We start from the raw sequence: 16,800 nt of genomic DNA, 5'->3' as shown, positions 1-16,800 counted from the left end.
GGGCTTCTTGCCGCGGTGCACTGATGGTCCTGGGGTTGGCGAGGGCTTCCTGGGGGCTGTCTGCTGAGTGGGTTCTCTCGCCCTCCCCAGCAGCCCTCTGAGCCATGTGCTGATCTGAGCCCTAGGAAGGGAAACTGGGGCTCTGGAAGGAGGGCCCCCTGCCCGAGTCATAGCTGGTAAGGACTCGTGCAGTGCTCGCTCCATGGGCCAGGCCACTGCAGGCCTGGGCTCAGGCCTAGCTGCTCTTTCCCTGGGACCCTATCTGTCTGCAGAGTGCCTGTTCACGGCCCTGTCCCACTACAGCTGGAGACCTTGGTCCTGTCAGAGTGGTCCTGGGGAGGGAGGGGCTCGGAGCTCCGCCCCAGGTGTGGTGCTGAGTAGCGCTTGGCCCTCCAGGTGTGCATTGTGCAGAAGCGGGACACGGAGAAGATGTATGCCATGAAGTACATGAACAAGCAGCAGTGCATTGAGCGCGACGAGGTGCGCAACGTCTTCCGGGAGCTGGAGATCCTGCAGGAGATCGAGCACGTCTTCCTGGTGAACCTCTGGTGAGCGCCCAGGGCCTGCAGGGCCGCCTGGGCAGAGGGACTGTCAGGGCTGGATACCGTCCACATCCTCTTCTGCAGAGTGCCCTCCCTGCTGCTCCCTGGCCTTGAGCCTCTGGATCCTCCATACCTCCCCTCCCAACCATCTCGCCTTCCTCTGCCCAGGGCCATGGGAGGCCAGGGGCCTGGGCACACTGGGCCTGCTGGGAGCCCAGAGCTTCCAACAGTGGGGATGTGCTTCCCCTAGGTGTCTCGCACTCAAGTGGGGCCTGGTGTCAGGGGTTGACCTTGAGTTCCTGGCAAACCTGCAGGCCCTGGGGAGTTTCACCCCCCTCTCTCCCCCAGAGCAGGGGTCCTCCCTGACCCAGGGGTCCTCTCCATGGTGGGTCTGCTCTGTGATGTTCTCTCATATAGGTGCAAACAGTCCATGGAGCACATGGGGGAGCCCTGGCCAAGCAGCCTCTGGAAGGTTTAGGAGCCCCTCTCCCAAGGCCACTTATAGGGAGAGGCAGCCCAACTCGTGCTAGGGATGAGGGAGGGCAGGTGTGTTCCTCTTGAGGTGGACCTGGGCAGCTCTTAGGGAGTAGCCAGAGCTCAGGTGCTTGCCTGGCCCCCCACAGTAGGGTGAGAGACTTCAAAGTGGGCAGCAGCCCTCCCCAGGGTCTGCACGACATGGCTCAGGAGCAGTGTCATGAGGCTCTGCTCCATAGTGACAGGGTGAGTGCCTGGACAGGCAGCTGGGGGAGAGGGAGTGCTGACCTCAGGCCCCAGGCTGCCCAGGCTGGTTTCCAGGCAGGAGAGGGGCTGGTGGGCCTGTCCACATCCTTGTGGTCATGGTCTGTCCTGTTTCAGCATCCCAGGGCCTAGGCCTAAAGGTAGGGGACACAAGCACCAAGTGCCGTTAAGCCTGCCCTTCACCTGTGGCCACACAGGACTTCTTGTGAAGGGAAGGACCTCAGATCTCCCTCCTCTGTGGCCCTGGGGCCCTCCATCTCTGAGAGCAGTGTTGCCTAGTGGTCAGGAGCACAGGCTGCTGGGTTGGATCCTCCTCCCCCTGCCAAGGACAGCACACCTAACCTCCCTGTTCTGTTTACCTGTGCGAAGGGGGTCCAGTGGTGCTGTGCTGCCTTCTGGAGCGTCTGTGTGGGCGGAGCTCCAGTCTGTGTGGGCGGAGCTTGAGCAGGAGGCCTCCAGTCACCCTAGGCTTCCACATATCTTCACTCCGGCTGCAGAACTCCCCGCCCACCGCCAGCTGCTGGGGTGGCCCACTATCATAGGGCCACACGGGCAGGAGCATCGTGGCCTAGCCTCCAGTTGGGGCCGCAGGCTCTTATTCACGGCTTTCTAGGACCCTGGGCCCTTTCTGTAGCCTGATGTCCTGATCGCATTGGTCTGGGCTCTCTACCTGGGCTCCCTTCCCTAAACCCCAATCTGTACCTCCTCCTTGAGGTCACCCTCCACTGAGGATGAAGACAGGATGGCTTATGGAGGGCAGTAGAGGGACAAGGCATAAAAAATGAGTTCCTTGTGATTTTTTTCTTGAAAAAATCCAGTTCTTTAAATGTTACATCTGAGAGTTCTCAAAAGAAATTACAAAGCAGAAGGAGGACTGTAAAGTGTTGCTTAGCTACTACCATCATCATCACCACCATCGCCATCACCACCATCACCATCACCACCATCACCATCATCATCACCACCATCGCCATCATACCCTCACCACCATCATCACTATTACCACCATAACCACTATCACCATCACCACCATCACCATTACCACCATAACCACCATTACCATCACCATTGCCATCACCACCATCACTATTATCACCACCATCACCATTACCACCATAACCACCATTGCCATCACCATTGCCATCACCACCATCACTATTATCACCACCACCATCACCACCATCATATTATCATCACCATCACCACCATCACCATCATACCATCAACACCATCACCATCATCATCACCATCACCACCCTCATCATCATCACCATCACCCTCACCATGGCAGTTGGTGATTAAATACAGTCCTTCCATCAGCACCACACCAAGGATTCACCTGCACTCTCTCATTTCTTCTTTAACAGCCCTCCAAGGCAGATGTTTCCATCTCGATTTTACAAAATAAACCAGGGCAGCCTGAAATAACCCAGGGACAGACCCTGTGTTTCTGCTCCCCCTTTGTCACTTAGAGACATTTCTGGGCCCTTGCTGGGCCACCTCCAGGACAGGCTGTTCTGCCTTTCCCCGGGATCTCAGCTCAGAGCAGCTCTGAGCAGGGGCAGGACTGGTGACGGTGGCAGTGGTGTAGGGCTGTGGTCCTCAGGGTGTGCACGACAGGTGTGGCAGTAGGCGAGACTCTGCTCCCCAGCCATGCACATGCCAAGTCCTCCCTCCTGCCACAGGTACTCCTTCCAGGATGAGGAGGACATGTTCATGGTGGTGGACCTGCTTCTAGGTGGGGACCTGCGCTACCACCTGCAGCAGAACGTCCAGTTCTCTGAGGACACGGTGAAGCTGTATGTCTGTGAGATGGCGCTGGCCCTTGACTACCTGCGCAGTCAGCACATCATCCACAGGTGCATGTGCCTGATGGGGTGGGCCCTCCTCGGTTAGGTGGGGCGTCTGCACTCCAGCAGGACTGGTCTAGCTCCTCTGCCTACCCTTGTCTGAGGACCTGTCCCCAGCGATTGTGTCTGAGCCCATCAATGCCACCTCCAAGCTCATCTCCTCCTTGTGCTGCTGCTGCTGAGCACCTGGGGGTGGACCCTGTCCAAGCAGGTCCACTTGAGACTGGACACAGAAGGCCATTAGTCCTCACAGATGGGCCATAGGACCTGCCACATTGTGGTGGCCATCACTGGTCTGTTTAACTACAGGCATTGTGCCATGGCCTAGCAGATGCCCCTGGCCCCTCTACCATGTCCTGGGGCAGTTCAAGTCCATTCTGACATTGACTTAACACAGGTGAAATAAAGGCAGCCACAGAGCAGAATGAAAAGATCTTTGGTGGAGTATAAATGCAGCCCTGATCTCTGCCTCTCTGCCCTCAGCAATGCCACTGTGTGTCATGATTCAGGTACCCCACAATCACCAGGTACCCCACAATCACTGTGTCCCTGGAAATCAGGGCGGGGTGAGGCCCGAGGCAAATGTGGGAGAGACAGACCTGATCCAGCACTTCTGTGTAGCCCTGGGGCTCCAGGGGGCCAGCCTGGGATCATGGGCTCAGGCTGCAGGGCTTGTCCTGTCTAGACTAGATGGCCAGGTGCTGGTGGCTCCCCTACAGCAGGCTTCCTTGCCAGCAGGGGGCCTCTCTGCCCCCCTCGCCAGAGCCCTTAGGCCCTAGTGTTTCCCCAAGGACCAAGCCAATCCGGTGCCCTAGGCTCTGCCAGGGGCAGAAGTGGTCTGGGCTCAGGACTTGCCCCATCTCTGTCCTTCAGGGACGTCAAGCCTGACAACATCCTGCTGGATGAGCAAGGTGAGCCGGGAGCCTGGGACGGCGGAGGAGGTGGTGGGTGTCCCGCCCATCAGGACAGGCCCCCAGTCCTGGGCAGTCACACGGGGGCACTTCTTGCAGGGCACGCACACCTGACCGACTTCAACATCGCCACCATCATAAAGGATGGCGAGAGGGCGACGGCCTTAGCTGGCACCAAGCCCTACATGGGTAAGCCCAGGCCGCTCAGCCCCAAGTCTAGCCCTGCCCCTGGCCCCAGTCCTCACTCCCACCCTGTGGGCCTGCAGGACTGGGCTTGTGCCCTGGCCCTCAAGTCCCAGCATGGTGATGGGGCAGGCCTGACAGATGTCCCAGTGGCTGGTGCACAGGGGTTTGAGGGGTGCAGGACAGCAGTGGAACACGAGGACCAGATGGCCCCTGTCACACCTGGGGTGGGCCCTGGAGGGAGCAGGGTGGGCTGACTCAGCCTGGCTGGGCTAAGGCAGAAGGGAGCTGGCTGTCCTGGGTGGGAAGGGGAAGGGGCAGGGACCACTGGGGTGGGCCTTCCTGTTCACCCCTGGACACAGCCTGTTCTTGAGACCTGTGAGGTACCCAAGTGTCCGGGTGGCCAACCCCTCAACAGCTCAGCTGTTCTCTCCCTCTCTGTCGGAAAGCTCCGGAGATCTTCCACTCCTTCGTCAATGGTGGGACTGGCTATTCCTTCGAGGTGGACTGGTGGTCAGTGGGGGTGATGGCCTACGAGCTGCTGCGAGGATGGGTAAGGAGCCCTGTGCCCCTGCCTGGCCCCTGCCCCCAGCTGGCTGCTCCCTGCCATGGGGTGCCCCAAGAGTCAGGGAGGGACGAGGGGACAGGACAGAGTGTCCAGCAGGGGCTGCCTCCTCGGAACTCACTGCAAGCAAGGCTCCTGTTGGGCCTGTGCTCCTCCCCCAGGGACCACGGCCAGCCTGGGGCCTGGAGGCTGCTGCTGCCCTGGGCCTTGTACTGCCCTCTCGAGCCCCTCCTGGGGGCACCATACCCGCTCAGCCACCCCATGGGACCCACCTTGAGGAAGCAGCCCCTCCTGGTCCTTTAGGTCCTCTGGGGGGGGGGTGCTTCCTGTCCAGATGGGCTTTGGGGCTGAGATGCAGGGTTCACCCAGACGTAGGCTCCTGTCCCGGCTCTGACAGTGGAAGCCGTGCCCAGGCTTTGCAGGCACCTGGGCTGGGGGCGGGGCTCTGGGATGCCGGGGGTGGGGCTCTGGGGTGCTGGCACTGGTGCCTGGCACTGTCCTGGGTGTCCTGGGGTGAGCACACCTGGCGCAGTGCCTCCTGCCCACAGCGGCCCTATGACATCCACTCGAGCAACGCCGTGGAGTCGCTGGTGCAGCTGTTCAGCACCGTGAGTGTCCAGTACGCACCCACCTGGTCCAAGGAGATGGTGGCCCTGCTTCGGAAGGTGAGCCCCACCTCCTCTGCACCCACCAGGATGCGCCCCTCCATGCCCTCTGAGCCCGGGGCACACACCCCATCACCAGCACTGTGCCCTGGCCCCCATGGTGGCTCTTAGGTCCCAGCTCAGGAAAGCCAGGCTGGTTCCTGGAAGACTCCAGGTCACCTGTGCACCTCTCAGGGCTGAGCTCTGTCTACAGCAGCAGAGGGGACGTCAGCCTGCAGGGACACAGGGCCATGCTGTGGCCTCAGTAGTACCTACCCCATGGACCAGGCTGGACTAGGAGCTGTTCCTCGCTCAGAGAACCATTCCTTAAGTGTCTGGTGCTTCCAAAAAGAGCAGAGTCAGAGCCTAACCCAGGGTCAGGACAGGGTCTGGCTCCTGGCTGGGCTGGAGGCGCCTCGCTGTCAGATCCCTGCTGCCCTGGCCCCTTGGGGCCTGGAGAGTGTGTACAGGTGGGAGGGGCTTGCATTAGTGACTGTCCACCTGGTACCTGCCATTGCAGGGAGAGTGTTAGCTGGGCCTCTGCTGCCACCTGCTGGTCTCCTGTCAGCATGCCCTGAAGATCCTGCCCTGGGGTGCCAGGGCACCCAGGTCAAACTGTGCCTGGGACCACATGGCTTTGCTGACCGAGATTCTTTTCCTGAAATCAGTGCCACCTTTCCTGTGTGCCCCTGGAGATTTGGATTTCTGAACTCAGGCCTAGCAGGCACCCCCACCCCTCCCAGGACCCTGGCCTGGGACAGGTGGCCCCTCCTCGGTGGGGTGGGCTCTGGGTCCTGGCTGGCGGGCTGCCCGTCTGACGGGAGCCTCCTTGCAGCTTCTCACCGTCAACCCCGAGCACCGGTTCTCCAGCCTCCAGGACATGCAGGCAGCCCCATGGCTGGCCAACGTGCCGTGGGATGAGCTGAGCGAGAAGAAGGTGGAGCCGGGATTCGTGCCCAACGTAAGCAAGCCTGTGCTCAGCTGGGCCGCAGGGCCAGGCGGAGGGCCAGGCTCAGTGCCCCGTCCCTCCACAGAAGGGCCGCCTGCACTGCGACCCCACCTTTGAGCTGGAGGAGATGATCCTGGAGTCGCGGCCCCTGCACAAGAAGAAGAAGCGGCTGGCCAAGAACAGATCTCGGGACGGCAGCAGGGACAGCTCCCAGTCAGTGAGTGGCGGGCTCGCCGCGGGGTGCCCTCCACTGCCCGTGCTCGGCACGCAGAGCCCCCTGCACCCTGTTCTGCAGGCATCAGGACGGGACACGCATGGGCAGGTCCAGTGGGTGGTCCTTCTGCAGACCTGGGAAGGCCTGAGGCCCTCCTTCAGCCTCCCAGCACCCTGTCCCCCCACTCACACAGCTTTCCTGAGCCCCTTGCTCCTTCTGAGATGGGCCACGCAGTGGCCACTGTCAGTGCTGGCTGTGAGCATGGTGGGACATGCGCGGGAAGTCCTCCACACCACGCCCAGGCGCATTGCTGACCAGGCGCAGTGGTGTCCAGGCGCGTCCGTGCCCAGTGCGTTAGTGTCTGGGGCTGCCGTGACACGCCACATGACCATACCCCAGTGGCCGAGACAACAACAGCATTTTGTGTCATGGTTCTGGAGACCCAAGTCCAAAATCAGGGTGTGGGCAAAGCTGTGCGGGGAGGACGCCCTTTCCTGCCCTCGCGGCTGCCGGGTGGCTGTCAATCCTGAGCCTTCCTGGGCTGGGGACAAACTACCGCAGTCTGCCCCCCTGGCTACAAGGACCCAGTTGTGTTTAGGGCCCACTGTACCCTGCCCTGCCCTCATCCTAGGTGGACACCTGTGGACACCTGTATCTGAGTTAAGTCACCTTCATAGGTGGCAGGGTTAGGTCAGGAACAGGTTTCTTGTTGCGGGGGGGGGGGGGGGTCGCAGTTCAGCCCATAACCCGGGGTAGAGCTTGTGTGCACAGAAGAGCAGCTGTGGCTGTGAGTTGGAATCACTGTCCTCCTGCCCCTGAGTCTGTGTGAGCCTGTGGGGGACACTCAGGGGTGGCCCAGGCCTGGTGAGCCCTTGTCCTGGGTAGCAGATGGGCATGACTGACACGGGGTGCAGGGCCGGTGTCATCTCCGGGGTGCGGAAGTTTCTCATGGAACACTGGCCCATCCTCTGTCCCCCTGTCCTGCTGATGGCGCCCTGGAGCTGCAGGTGAGGCGCTAGTCACCAGGTGGTCGGAGGTTCTCCCTTGGAATGGTCTGGCTCCACTTAGGAGGGCACCTCCAGGTCAAGGCCTTGGGGTGCGGGAGCTGCCCCAGGTGGACGGGTCTTCATGAGGAGCCCAGGGCGGGCAGTGAGCAGAGTCCAGAGGGCCACGCCAACCTCGGGCAGATGCTGTGGAAGGGAACAGGTGGTGGGGGCCTGGGCCTTGTGCGGGGTCCGTTGTGGGAGTGTGGCTGGAGGGTGGACGGTGCTGAGAGGTGCCACTGAGGGGACCCAGTGCTGTTCGGGAAGATGAAGAACCTCGAGCCTGGGCGGTTTTACTGGGCAGTTTTCCTTTGATGCAGCTCACACACCGCACAGTCCACCCGCTGGCGTGTCCAGTTCCGTGGTTGCTGCGTTTTCTTGGGGTCTGCCCACCACCGCAGCAGGTGTCAGAACTTCTCCACCAGACAGAGTGTCTCCCAGTGCCACCCCTTGCAGGTCCTGGTGTCCCCAGGCTGCTCTCTGCCTCTGGTGAGCGGCTCTCGTGAAGCTGGGCAGCTCGTGGTCTTTCGAGGTCAGGTCTTACACGTGGCACGGAGACCTCAGTTCAGCCCCGCTTTTCCACACGTCATTCTGCATCTCTCTGTCGCTGGACGTCACATCTTATCTATGGGTGGATCGCAGTTCATGTGCCCGTTCGGCCGCTGGTGGGTGTCTAGGGGTTCCCGTGAACCGTGCTGCTCTGAACACACGTGTGCAAGTCCTCAAGTGCTCGCCTTCCCGGGTTGTGCCCAGGAGTGACGCTGTCGGGCCACCCGACACTGCCGTGCCTCAGGCCTCAGAAACCACCACGCTGCCCCACGGCTGCACCGTTCTGATTCCTGGTGGCAGCGTGAGGCTCCACTCCTCACCCTGCTCTGGGTTGTCGCTTTAGGCGTGGTGCTGTGGCGTTGGCAGTGGGTGGCAGCTGGTTAGATCTGGTCCCCGATCAGCAGCGTCTCCTCGGGGTTCCTTGGACATTTCCCCCAGGAGGCGTCTCCGGGTTCCTGTTAAAGGGGGTTTTCTCCTGGAGGCCACCCGACGGCTCCCCTTACCTGGTGTATTTCCGACCACTCACAGCGGGACGTGCGGAGCGCTGAACTCCTGCCTGCCGTGTTTCTTTCTGTGGTCCGTGGCTTTCTTGTGCCTGTCCCCCCTTGTCCCTCTCGGTCTGCCCTCTCTGGTTTTCATGAAGCACTTGACACGATTCTGCTTCACCTTCTCCCTTCTTGCGTCGGTTTACTTCTTTTACAAATGTGGTAGTGGTTGCAGAATTTGCAAAGCACCGTTAGCTCCCTTTGGCCTCCAAGAAGCACCGCTCCCACCCGTGGAGGTGCCTCGGGTCTGCTTCTCCGTCCTGGTGACATTGCTGCCATGTACGGTCACATTGTTGTCTTAACAGTGATCTTTCATGTGGCTTAGGAAGGGAAACAGAAGGTCTTCCCTTCCCTCTGTGCCTCCCTGAGGCTGCCTTTCTGGTGTGGACCACCTCTGGCCTGCCGACGTGCCCCCTGGGGAACTCCCCAGTTCCTAAGGATAGATGCTCTCCGTTGGTGCTCTGAGGAAGTCTCACTTTCCTTTGCATGGGAAGGGTGACGTCCCTGGATTCAGGACTCCAGGCCAGTGCCTTTTCTTTGGATGCTTGGAGCCTCTCCATGCTCTTCTTTCTTGCGTATCCATGACAGGAAGTCTGATGCAGCTCTTTGCTTTGCATTAAGCAGGATCTCCCCCGGCTTCTCTCAGGACTGTTCTCAGTGGCCCTCTGCAGGTGGATGTGCTGGGCCAGGCGTGGGCAGGCTCCGGTTCATCCCGCAGGGTGCTCTCTGGGCTTCTTGGATCCGTGGTTTGGTGTCTCACTAATTTTAGAAAATTCTGAGCCATTGTTGGGGCTTGGCTCACCTCTGGATTTGGGGTCGTGACAGCCTTTCGTCCCCTCTCTGGTGGCCCAGAAGAGTCGTGGCTCCTGCATCTGCTCCTCCTTTTCCAGCTGTGAGTGTGGGAGGGGCAGAGCCACAGGCTGTTGACCCTGTTTCTTTGCGGGGTCGTTCACTTACGCATTCTTGATGCCAGTGTCTTGTCGGGGGTCTGCAGTCTGGTGCTCGGCTCTGCGGCCCTCTTCTGACGGCGTCACCGGGCAGGACTCCTTTCCATTCTGCTGCTGTCTGTTGTTCCGTGTCTTTCTTTTTTGTTTTTCCTGTGCTTTGCCACATCGAGGAAGCATCACCTAAAGTCATGACGATTTCCTTCCCTGTCTTCCCCCAAGCCCATTTTGAGCTGTGTGGTGCCCCGTCAGGTCCTGCGGTGCCCCTCTGCCCGGGGACTTCCAGCCATCCAGCCCCACTTGCCGACAGGCGGTTCTCCCCACTGAGCTGCTTGGCAGTGTGTTCAGAGGCCAGCCGACTGTAAGGGCAGGTTTGCCTGTGGACACACGGCTCTGCCCTGTGGGTCTGCATGTCCCCGCGTGCCTGCACACCCGTCTTGACACGGCGCCTGTGGACTCAGTGCTGAATTGGGAAGCCACTCTCCGCCTTTGTTCTTTTTCAAGATTAATAGCCTGTTCTGGGTCCCTGGCGTTTCCAGCACATCCTGAGAGGTATGGAAGCTTCCTCTGAGCTTCTTAGCAAGTCTGTTACAGAATTAGGGGCCACAGCCTGTCTAGTACCACGGGAAACATCTGGGGTCTCTACTGCGTCTGGGCATGATGTCCACAGATGTGCACAGCCATGAGGATCTGTGTGCATGTGACTCACTCGGGAGGGGGCTCCGGCAGCTGTCGCTCAAGGAATGGGAGAAACTGGCGAGGGGTGGACGCCAGGCAGAGTCCTGTAGAGAGTGGCCTCAGCCTAGCCTGCTGCGGCCTCTGGGTGTGGATGTGATGCAGAGGTGGCCTGCTCTGGGGACCTGGTTGTCCTCAGCCCGACGCTGGCCAGCCACTTGTTAGGGGCCCTCCGGCCCTGTGTGTGTTGGCAAAGGGCTCTCCAGCTGGTCAGTGAAGAAGGACAGGTGTGGGCACTCAGGAGAGGCCCTGCAGAACCTGCCAGGAAGACGCTGCACAGGCTGCTGTCAAGTGCCTGGAGCGTCCTGAGAGGAGTGCTGTGGAGACAGGGCTGCCGGTGGCCGAGTGTCTGCCACAGCCCACCGTCACCACTCGGAGCCACCTGTTCTAGGAGCCTTCGGGGAGCATCTCCTTGGGCTCCTGGGGCCCTCTCTCTCTGCCCCGGAGAGCTGGGGTGTGCAGGTCCAGTGGGTGGTCCCCGCCCCCGCCCCCACAGGGCCTGCACTCAGGGCCGAGCGGCTGGCCCTGCTCCCGCGCCCTGGTTCTTCCCCGTCATGTCCCCCTCAGTGTCAGCCTCTCGCTGGCTCCTTCCTGCCCCACACCACACCTGAGACCTCGCCCAGAGGGGCCTGACCTCTGCAGGCGCGACTTCCTCAGAGCAGACTTGGTGCACCTGGGCACTTGTCATCAAAATGAGGCTGGGGGTGCCACACGGCGAGGTGCCTGGACTCCCGGGGCAGAAGCCCCCCCTTCTTGATGATGAAGGTCAGTCCTGTCAGGATGGTGCCTCCGCTGGGAGCCACCCCAGTCGCCCGCACGGTGCTCTGAGCAGCACTTCACAGGAGGAGCGGGCTCTAGAGATCTGCAGAGCACCCCGCCTTCAGCCCAGCAGCCTGCACCTGCTGCACATACTGCTGAGGGACCCCGAGACTGGTAGGGACCCCGGGGGGACTGGGCTGAGCAACCGCAGGGCTCACGCCTACCACCCAGGTGTCCAGCCACGCGCTCAGAAGACGCTGCGCAGGACGGGGAAGGAGAGCTGCTTCCCAGGCCCCAAGACCCTGCCGCAGTGCCTGCTTCTCTCCTGCTGGAGGGAGGACTAGCAGTGACACCCCGAGGACCTCATCCTGGGTCCCTAAGAGTACTGGTAACGGAACATGCTCCTACGTGTCAGAGGGCTTGTCTCCCACGCTCCGGGGCACTGACTGACAAGCGCCCCGGGACCTGTCACTTCCTCCTGGCCGGCAGAGTGAGCGCGGTGCCACCGGGGGTATGAGGGGGAGCACCGTCTGGTGACTGAGGTTCTGGCTACTTTGTGACAGAACAGGGGCAAGAATCTGGAAGCACACTGTGGTCCTTGGGCGAATGCCGTGTCCCTGCCCCTGGCTGGCTGTGCAGGAAACAGTGCCCTGCCTCTCGGTGGCCTCGGGTGCTGTCCCTGCCCGTCTCTGCTGGTGGGTGTGCCCTGGGCTGGCCACTGCAGGTGGGTCCACAGCTACCCAGGCCCACCCTCATGGCCCTCAGCCGTCTGGGTCATGCAGGGCCATGATGGGACCACCACCCTCTTGCCCTAAGGTGGAAAGACAGAACCAAGGCCAGAGTCTTCTCTGTCACTGCCCTGCTGACACCCACTTGGCTCCCCATCCAGGTCAGAGGTGGGCTCTGGAAAGGCGGGGTCCGGAGGTGTGGGAGCAGTTTCGGGGACGGCTGTCTAAGCTCTGTGGAGGGATGGCTGACGTGGAACTGGGCACAGTGGGTGTCGTTGACCTTGTGGCCCAGGTCTCCCAGTGAGGTAGTCTGCACCCCAGGCTCACCGTCCATCAGCTCTCGTCAGTCCCCTGGCATGTGATTCCAGGGCCCCCGTCGGCAGACTTCAGCACACAGTGCACCTCACTTGTCACCGTGCTGTACCCTGGGTCTCCAGAACGACCTCGGTAGCCGAGACGTCACCCTTGGCCATCATGGTCCCACTTCCCTCCTGTGAAGGCAGCTGTGTCGTGGGCCAGGGGCTGACGGGAGACAGGGCCGCCTGCAGCGGGGTCGCCTTGGCTGCCTTCAGCCCCTGGGAGACAGCGCAGTGGGTCTCTGGGCTGCTGGGCCCAGGCCAGGGGCTCTAGCTGAGCATGTGCTGGGGCCCTCTTCCACAGGCCTGCGAGCTCGCAGCCTCCTGGGTGCAGACATGGCTCCTGGGCATGCGCGGGGTGCCCAAGGCATGCCGTCGCTGTGACAGGGGGCCTTCCTAGAGGACCGCCAGTCCCCGTCATGGCTCAGGTCAGAGGTGGGGTAGGATCTGGAAAGGTGGCCCGTCCACCCTGGACCTGCATGTGCACACTGCATTCGTCTCTGACCCCGGGAACACGGGGCCCTGTGGCACATCTCCACAGACCCTGCTGCCACCCTGACCCATGGCCCGTGGGTGCCGTTGCCCACCTCGATCTGCAGGTTGAGGGCAGCCGCCTGCCTTCTGCTCTTGGGGCCTCCCCCACAGTGTGACTGCATCTCCTGTCCTGTGCCCCTCCCCAGATCATTCCTGACCACCCCACTGAAGGGCACACCCTGGGTCCCTACATGGAGTCGTGGTCTTCTGGATCTTTGCTCTTGAGCCTCCTGACCCTTCCCTTCAGCACTCTCTCAGGGTGACCTGGAACCACCAGGAGGGACCAGGCAGGTTTCCAAGAGCCGTCCCGCCCAGGTGGAAACCTGATCCTGCGCTTTTGCCAGGAAATGGATTGCCAGCCGTGGGAGAAAGTCCTCATCAGTAGCTGCCCCTAGCCAGCCTCCTGTTGCCCACCGGCAGCCCCCCGCAGGCTCCCAGGCCTGCTTTCCTGGCCTCCTGGTCCATGTTATCCAGGCCTCTTCAGCAAGTGCCTCTCTGACCTGAGCAGGCCCAGCACTGCCCCGCTGGCCATGCTGCTGGAGGGGCCAGCAGCAGACCCTGAGCAAGGCTGGGTGGCATGACCTCTCCGCTCTGCAGGGAGGGGTCTGCTCTTCCCCCAGGGTGAGGGGCCACCTGCAGGCTCGGCTTCACAGGGGAGTCAGGGTCAGTGATCTCTCCCAAGCTCAGGGACAGCTTCCCTGCAGGGCCTTGGCTGGACTCTGCAAGGCGTCCTGAGCAGGCTGGGCTCAGGCTGCGTGAGGCTGCTGCGGAGTGTGAGCGCCCCCTGCAGCACGAAGCGTCCCCCGGGGCCCGGGCCCCGGGCACCAGAGCTGCTGGGGGTGCCGCACCCACCGCCCTCCCTGCGGCTTCCGTCCACAGGAGAACGACTTCCTGCAAGACTGCCTCGATGCCATCCAGCAGGACTTCGTGATTTTCAACAGAGAGAAGTGAGTGGGGCCATTGAGGAGGCTGGGCAGTGCCCATGGCGGGAGAGGGGGAGGCCCCTGTTCAGGTTCCTCCGGGGGGACGGAGTTCCTGGGCACCTCGGGGTCAGCAGCCAGGGTCTATTGGGGAGACACTCAGCCTCTGCTCAGATCAGGCTGATGGCCTCCCGCTGGCCGCCAGGCCCTGCTGCTCAGTCTCTCCGGCACTCAGCCAACCTGCCTTGTCAGGTAGGAAGGGGGCAGAAAGGGCCCAGGTGGCTGATGGGGCAAAACAGGCCACACAGCTGGCAACCTGCCTCGGTGGAGGAAGGGAGGCTGAGGAAGGGAGGCTGGTGCAGCGAGACGCAGGGAGGGCTTCCTGCAGGAGGTGGCTCTGCACCAGGACAGCAGGATGTGCGGGACAGTGTGAGGCTGGCTGAGGACACTGGCCCGTCCTGGGGATCAGAGAACAGGAGAAGAAGGGGCTGTTCCAAAGTCGCTGACCCTAGACTGGGCACTAAGCCAGGCCTCCCTCCAGTTTCTGAGCGTCACGCAGTCAGGCAGAGCTGTCCCCAGGCTCCCTGCTGTGCCCAGCCCCCTGGTCGGGAGAGGCCCAGCACTGGCCCTGGGGTGCCCACACCATGTCCTGAGGAGCACATCCCTGCGTCCCCTCTCCAGGCTGAAGAGGAGCCAGGAACTCACCCATGAGCCTCTCCCGGCCCCGGAGACTGCAGCTACAGTGGAGGCCACGGCGGACAGCGAGGAGGAGCCCGTGGCCCTGCCGGCCTGCCGCTCCATCTGCCCCTCGGGCGGGAGCAGCTAAGCTGCCTGGGCAGAGAACTGGGGTCTTCAACTTTCAGGATGCTTTGGAGACTTGGCCCACCAGGGAGGGGGCAGCAGGCTGACGGCCAGGCCTGCCCTCAGCGCTGCCATGTGGGTGCCCGTCAAAGGTGGCAGTTGGACAAGGAGGGCTGGTGCCACCGGGGCCCCAGTTACCGCAGGGTGAAAGGCACGTGAACTGCCTGCTCGGCCCCTCTGCTGGACGGCAGGTCGAGAGGCCAGGGTGGTGCGAAGGCGGCTGGAGTCCCCGCTCTCCAGCCCCTAGTGGACCCAGCTGTACAGTCTCCTTTCCAGGCCCCGCTGCCCAGGCTGTGGGAGGGGCCGCGTTCGCTCCTTGCACACCAAGGGCAGGGCCTCAGGGGAGGGAGTGGGAGGAGAAGGGAAGGCAAGAATGTTTTCTAGATACACACTGTTCCGGCAATTTCTGCTGTTTCTGTATAGTTTTCACCTCTGAGAATTACAACGTAAGAACTTCTCTGTCCAGTGTTCTGTGTCCGGAACCCCAGGGGACCCACGCCTGCAGTCACGTGGAGAAGGCTGTGGACTGGGGCAGCGGGGTGAGGAGTGCACGGACAGCTCCTGCTGGGGCACAGCCTCCCCAGGCCTCAGGACCGTGGCATGCACACATCCTGGGGCCCCAGGGCTGGTGGTGGACACCGCCAGGTCAGGGTGAGGTGTGCACACATGCTGCCAGAGGCTGGAGAGTCTTGGGCAGCAAGTGTGGCCCCGGAGGGCTGGGCATCAGGGCTGGACCATGGGCCTCCAGGATAGGACGGCTGCCTGTCATGGTCACCAGTGTTCTGGAGTCAGACCAGGACTGGGTGAGCAGCCGCACCAGCCTCTCCTGTACTGGAGGAGGTGGGGCCCAGCTCCGTCCATCCAGCGCTCCATCTGCTGCATGGGCTTACTTTGGGGGAGAGATGCATGATCTATGGCCCTCGAAGGACAGCAGCCGCACCGGACACTGTGGCAAGTGTCTGAGTCTGCGCCTGCAGAGCACCTCTGCCCCAGCACACGCTGTCCCCCTGCCCGGCTGGGAGAGGACAAACTGGCTGTGCCAGGAGCAGAGCCGAAGCTTTGGGCCCTGCCATTCCTGGCCTGAGACCCATGGGAACTGACGGCGGGGCCTTCAGCAAGGTCAAGACCACAGACTCCACACGGTGTGCACACCAGAAGGGACACAGCGCCCAAGTCGCTACCAGAAAAGGAGAAGCAGCCCAGCCAGGTGGCCAGGCCCCAGGGTGGGCCCAGAGGAGGCCACGCTCTGGATGGACAGCCAGGGGGGTCAGATGTGCCAATGAGGAACGATTTTGAGGTTTTGTATCCACGCATAAACCCAAGAAAAGACGGGTGTCCAGTGCTCCACTCGTCACTGGGACTGTGGGCACACTGGCACAGTGGACATCAACCTGCAGGAGCGGGGGACTCTGGCTTTGAGGCCGCACCAATCAAATGTGTCTGGGCCACAGGAAGCCCAGGACAGACACTGAGCACAGGAGGGGCCTCTCCAGGGACCTGTGGGGACCAGCGCAGCTTCGGGTGGACCCTCGCTCAGACATGTGCTGATGGCCCCCAGGGACATGCCCTTGGTCAACACTAGAACTGATGTCTCAGGGGAAGAGGGTGGGCAGTGGGGGCACTGCTCCTGGGTGGGAATGCCGCACCTGGACTCCACAGTGGCATCATGTAATGAGAAACAGCCCGAGGCTGGGGGCTGACACAGCAGCACAGCAGTGCTAACTTCTAGAAGGTTCTGGATCAGAGCCCTGTGGCTGCTAGGCCTCAGCTCCATGTGCCCAAGCCTTCTGGGCAGCTTGGAGCTGGCCAATCAGAATGGGTGTCTTCCTGGGGCCAACATCCCTGCAGCCAGTGAGGAAGAGCCCCCCACCAGGCAGACCGTCCTGCCCGGTCCTGGAGTGGGCAGTGTGGGCATAGTCCTGCCTGTCCTGGAGTGGGCAGTGTGGGCGCAGTCCTGCCTGTCCTGGAGTGGGCAGTGTGGGCGCAGCCTCAGCCAGCAGGAAGCCCAGGAAGGGCAGCAGAAGGCTCCCAGGTCCCCAGTCAGCCACTCGTGGGGCCTGGAGTGCGGGGGGCAGTGGAGGCTGTCCACACAGGAGCTTCTAACCCAGAGACGTCTTTAATCCACCCAACGAATCAGGCTCAGACGGCCACCTGCCATCCAGGGTGGTGGCATGCAGGTTCCTGGCTACGGTTCCTCACTCTACAAATCTGCTACTCTATGACCCTATGG

General features: G+C 61.9%; 1 protein-coding gene across 1 annotated transcript in view; it reads left to right on the top strand.

The window, feature by feature from the left end:
- Positions 1–14,925, top strand: part of Stk32c (serine/threonine kinase 32C) — a 69,841-nt gene extending 54,916 nt beyond the window's left edge. Inside the window, exons 3-12 of the mRNA XM_026410288.2 lie at positions 397–548; positions 2,966–3,139; positions 4,004–4,041; positions 4,141–4,230; positions 4,674–4,777; positions 5,338–5,454; positions 6,269–6,394; positions 6,468–6,599; positions 13,669–13,736; positions 14,391–14,925. Of these exons, the coding sequence (XP_026266073.2) occupies positions 397–548; positions 2,966–3,139; positions 4,004–4,041; positions 4,141–4,230; positions 4,674–4,777; positions 5,338–5,454; positions 6,269–6,394; positions 6,468–6,599; positions 13,669–13,736; positions 14,391–14,535 (1,146 nt within the window). The 3' untranslated portion in view covers positions 14,536–14,925. The remainder of the gene's footprint in view (positions 1–396; positions 549–2,965; positions 3,140–4,003; positions 4,042–4,140; positions 4,231–4,673; positions 4,778–5,337; positions 5,455–6,268; positions 6,395–6,467; positions 6,600–13,668; positions 13,737–14,390) is intronic.
- The last annotated feature ends 1,875 nt before the right edge of the window (positions 14,926–16,800 follow it).

Source organism: Urocitellus parryii, chromosome 5, assembly GCF_045843805.1.
Source record: "Urocitellus parryii isolate mUroPar1 chromosome 5, mUroPar1.hap1, whole genome shotgun sequence".
NCBI classification, from domain to species: Eukaryota; Metazoa; Chordata; class Mammalia; order Rodentia; family Sciuridae; genus Urocitellus; species Urocitellus parryii.
Note: the sequence above shows the minus strand (reverse complement) of the source record. Positions and strands in the feature narration are given on the sequence as shown.